The 4,315-nt window shown below is 46.6% G+C and overlaps 1 protein-coding gene across 1 annotated transcript in view; it reads left to right on the top strand.

The window, feature by feature from the left end:
• The window catches only part of Saal1 (serum amyloid A like 1), an 18,392-nt gene extending 17,899 nt beyond the window's left edge, over nt 1–493 (top strand). Inside the window, exon 12 of the mRNA XM_005366756.2 lies at nt 350–493. Within this exon, the coding sequence (XP_005366813.1) occupies nt 350–442 (93 nt within the window). The 3' untranslated portion in view covers nt 443–493. The remainder of the gene's footprint in view (nt 1–349) is intronic.
• Nucleotides 494–4,315: the final 3,822 nt, after the last annotated feature.

Genomic DNA, 4,315 nt, shown 5'->3' with positions numbered 1-4,315 from the left:
AGTGTCGGTGCACAGAGGGTTATGATAGTGTCGGTGCACAGAGGGTTATACTAGAGTGTCGGTGCACAGAGGGTTATACTAGAGTGTCGGTGCACCATCCTAAAGGGAAGCAGTCGGGGTCTGTGATAGCTCAGGAGGGAAGGAGCTGGTCAGGGCTCACACTTCTAGAGTCACTACTAGGGTATTTCCGGTGACTGCAGGAAGTGCCATGGCTGACCCCTGTGAATCTGCTGCATGGCTTCTGTCGGCTTCAGAGCCTCTGGAGGAGCATTTTCATAGTTGACCACGAATGTCTTTAAAATTGCCTGTTCCTCCACTACAGTTACTTGGTTCTTCGTGTGGTTCACAGGTGGAAGACTTCATTAAAGTCCTACGCGAGGTTGACAAGGCTCTTGCCGAGGACCTGGAAGAAAGCTTCCCCAGTGTGAAGGCTCAGACTTGAGACCCGAGTTGGAGTTCTGCTCTCTAAGGAATAAACTGTTTCCAGTGGTTTGAAGTTGGCGTTTGGAAGATTTGGATGAATATTGTATCAGACCGTGTACTTCCTGATGTCCCTCCTCCCCATTTACCCCACTTTCATTTGCGCCGGTCACTAGAGTTTCTCCACTGTCACCTCCCTCCCCTTTGTACAGAGACCATCAGGGCAGACCATCCCCTTTTCCAGGCCCAGTGGCCCACCGCGCAGATCTTTGCACTTACTTACTCATAACCCTGAGGGCTGTGCTGTTCCATCCGGGGATGAAAAGGAAGAGGCATTCTAGAAAGTTCTGGCAGCTTTCCCTGACCTCTGTGTTATACTTAATGTCCCGATCCTCCCCGCACTCTGTAAGAAGTAAGGTGTGACCGGCTTAGAGCGCTAACCTGCTAATACACTGTAGTGGTTATGTGAGCATTTAACAGGCTGTGTAGACTTCCCAGATTGTTAGTGACAGCTTGGAAGCAGTAGTTACTCTCTTAGTTTGGGTGTCTATTGCTGTACAGAGACACCATGACTGTGGAACTCTTATGAAGGAAAGCATTTTATTGTGGCGGCTCACTTACAGTTCAGAGTTTAGTCCATTGTCATGGTGGGACATGGCAGCATGCAGGCAGACACGGTGCTGGAGAAGGAGCTGAGAGTTCTACATCTTACTGGCAGCAGGAAGTTGACTGAAACACTGGAGCAGCTTGAGCATAGGTGAGACCTCAAAGCCCACCCCCACAGTGACACATGCCCTTTGGGGAGCATTTTCTTTTTACTTCCTTTCTTTCCTCCCTTTTTCTTCCTTCCTTCCTTCCTTCCTTCCTTCCTTCCTTCCTTCCTTCCTTCCTTCCTTCCTTTTTTGGTTTTTTTGAGACAGGGTTTCTTTGTGTAACAGTCCTGGCTGTCCTGAAACTTTCTTTGTAGACCAGGCTGTCCTCAAACTCATTGAGATTTGTCTGCCTCCCAAGTGCCGGGATTAAAGGTGTGTGCCACCACCACCTGGCTGGCATTCTCTTTCAAACCACCATAGTTACTTTGCCTCTGTTCCCCCGAGAGTCACTCTGGTTCCGCAGCTGGAGGTGGAAATGCATGGTTTTGCTTCAGAGTATGATTTACTGAAGCAAATTGTAGATGAGATTGAGAGAATGTGACAGCCTCTGTAGTCTGTCTCTCTGGTGCTTTGTCCCTCCAACCAAGGCTTCCTCATGAGGATACTGGCACAGCCAACCAGGTGCTTAGGATTCAGTCCGCATCACTTCAGGTACTAACTGGAGTTCTTCGTTGGCTTTTTTAAAGTCTCAGGTATGCACAATAAGAGCAGCTTTATAAATCCATCCCAGTTCTCCTCAGAACCTTTGAATTTAAGGGATGTTCTTTGTATTCCTTGAAGGATTTATGTTTATAAAATGTATAAAAATTATCTTCATTATCCCAGCTAAACTGCATGGAGACTTGCCCTGAGGAGTGTCGGTGTCTTCTCACTATGGAAACTGAGTATGTGATTTGGCACTAGCACAGTCTTGTTGGAAGTCTTTAGTGGTTTTGTGGTATAGTAGGGAAAGAAACTATCAGAATCTCAAACATGAAAAGTTTTTAAGATATTGCTATTCTCAGTGCTTATTCATTGGGTTAGTCAAACCTACAAGCTGGTCAGACATCGTCTATGTGGCCAGGTGTAACGCAAATTCTAGTTGGTCTTATTAATGAAAACCCGGAGTCTGATATGGGGTTAATGTTGAAAGATCAAGGAAGCAGAGCGGGCAGCCACTAGTTCTTACCTCTACTGAATCCTTAGACCAAAGGGGCGATCCTGTCCCTACAGATCATCAGACTGAATGTCCTGAGCTCTCATCTCCTCCCACCTTATATTCCTCTCTCCACCCTGCCATGTCACTCCAGTCTCCACCTCCTTAGTGCTGGGATCAAAGGTGTGAGCTCTGTTTCTCTTTTAGACTAGTTCAATCTCAAGTAGCCCAAGGTGGCCTTGAACTCACAGAGATCCAGTGCCTCTGTCTCCCAAGTGCTGGGATTAAAGGTGTGTGCCACTACACCTTGAACTTACAGATGTTGCGAGGAGGGGCTACTTGTTCTTCCTGTCTGCCCAGCTTGCTTGGCCCCGAAATAACCACACAGAAACTGTATTAATTAAATCACTGCCTTGCCTATTAGCTCTAGCTTCTTATTGGCTAACTCTTATATTAATTTAACCCATTTCTATTCATCTGTATGTGGCCACATGGCAGTGGCTTACCGGGTAAAATTCCCAGTGTCTGTCTCTGGCGGATACATGGCATATCTTTCCGGACTCTGCTTTCTTCCTCCCAGAATTCAGTTCTGTCTTCCCCGCCTACCTAAGTTCTGCCTTATCAACTAGGTCAAGGCAGTTTCTTTATTAACCAATGAAAGCAACACGAAGATAGAAGGACCTTCTACACCACACAGAGGTCTGCCTGCCTCTGTCTCCCAAGTGTTGGGATTAAAGGTGTATGCCACTACACCCAACTACTCTCTTTCTTTTTTATTTTAAGGACTTTTTTTCTTTTCTCTCCCAAGCCTGCATATATTTTTAACACACTGTAAACCATGTAGAGGTTTTCTTCATCTTTGAATCTCTCTTTACTGTATATGTCTCTCTTTTTGTGACCATGTGAGTCTTTAATTTGCTAAGCGATATGACTAGGATTAAAGCCATGACTTTGATGGCTGGATCCAGCCCATTACTTAGCTTTCTGAGATTCCAGCCTCATGGCAGAAGTATACAGGAGTCTTGTTTATCGCCACCACTCCATGGCGTTTCAAGATCCCTGCCACCACCAAAAAGCATGCAGTCACCTTTTCATCAACACCATTTAAGTGTTTTGTTAAAAGCTGCAAGGTTTTGCAGCTAAAGCTGAGTCAGGAAGCCTCTCTTAAATAAGAGTGCTTGCCTCTAACAAGCAAAGTCCATCCGAGAATGTGCTGCTATCAGTAAGCCGTGCTTTACTCTCTCCCACCCCTCTCTTTTGTCTAGAATTATTTCCCAGACTCTCTCGGGTTTATGTGGATGCAGTTGTCCACATGGGCACCATTGTGCTGACTGAGGTTTCTGTTCCGCCTGGTCCCTGTAGACCAGGCTGGCCTCAAACTCCCAGAGATCCACCTGCCTCTGCCTCCCAAGTGCTGGGATTAAAGGTGTGTGCCACCACACCTTGAATTCGCAGAGGTTGGCCTGCCCCTCAGTCAACACAGCACAAACAAAATTTCACCACAGCTATGCCCGACTTATAGTAGTGGGAACCATGGGAAACCAATAGACCCTTTGTGGAGATGCTGCTAGCTTTTGTTCGGTGGTTCATTTTTTTTTGTTTGTTTGTTTGTTTGTTTTTTTCGAGACAGGGTTTCTCTGTGGCTTTGGAGCCTGTCCTGGAACTCGCTTTGTAGACCAGGCTGGCCTCGAACTCAAAGAGATCCGCCTGCCTCTGCCTCCCGAGTGCTGGGATTAAAGGCGTGCACCACCACCGCCCGGCTGTGGTTCATTTTTTAACCTGTCTGTGCTACATATCTGCATAGAATGCAAAGCCTGCATTGATAAAATTGTGTAGTATGCCTTAGTTTAATTTGTATGACGTCAAGTTCGCTTAGATCTCGTCTTGGACAGCCCAGGGAGCATCTGTGAAATAGAAGGATCTAGATTTCTAGTACATTTCACAGCCAGAGGTGTGGGTGGACCTCCGTGACCAAGCAGGTTCACCCTGAGTGTTTCTACCTCGGGGTTCTAGCAAAGGCTGTGTGACTCTGCACCCAGACCTGGAGGAGTCTGTACTCAACAACAGCGGCTACTTTGGACTAAGTATATACTGCAAGTACAATCCA

This window comes from Microtus ochrogaster, unplaced genomic scaffold (genome assembly GCF_000317375.1).
Source record: "Microtus ochrogaster isolate Prairie Vole_2 unplaced genomic scaffold, MicOch1.0 UNK14, whole genome shotgun sequence".
Classification (NCBI taxonomy): domain Eukaryota; kingdom Metazoa; phylum Chordata; class Mammalia; order Rodentia; family Cricetidae; genus Microtus; species Microtus ochrogaster.
This window is presented reverse-complemented; position numbering and strand designations above follow the sequence as displayed.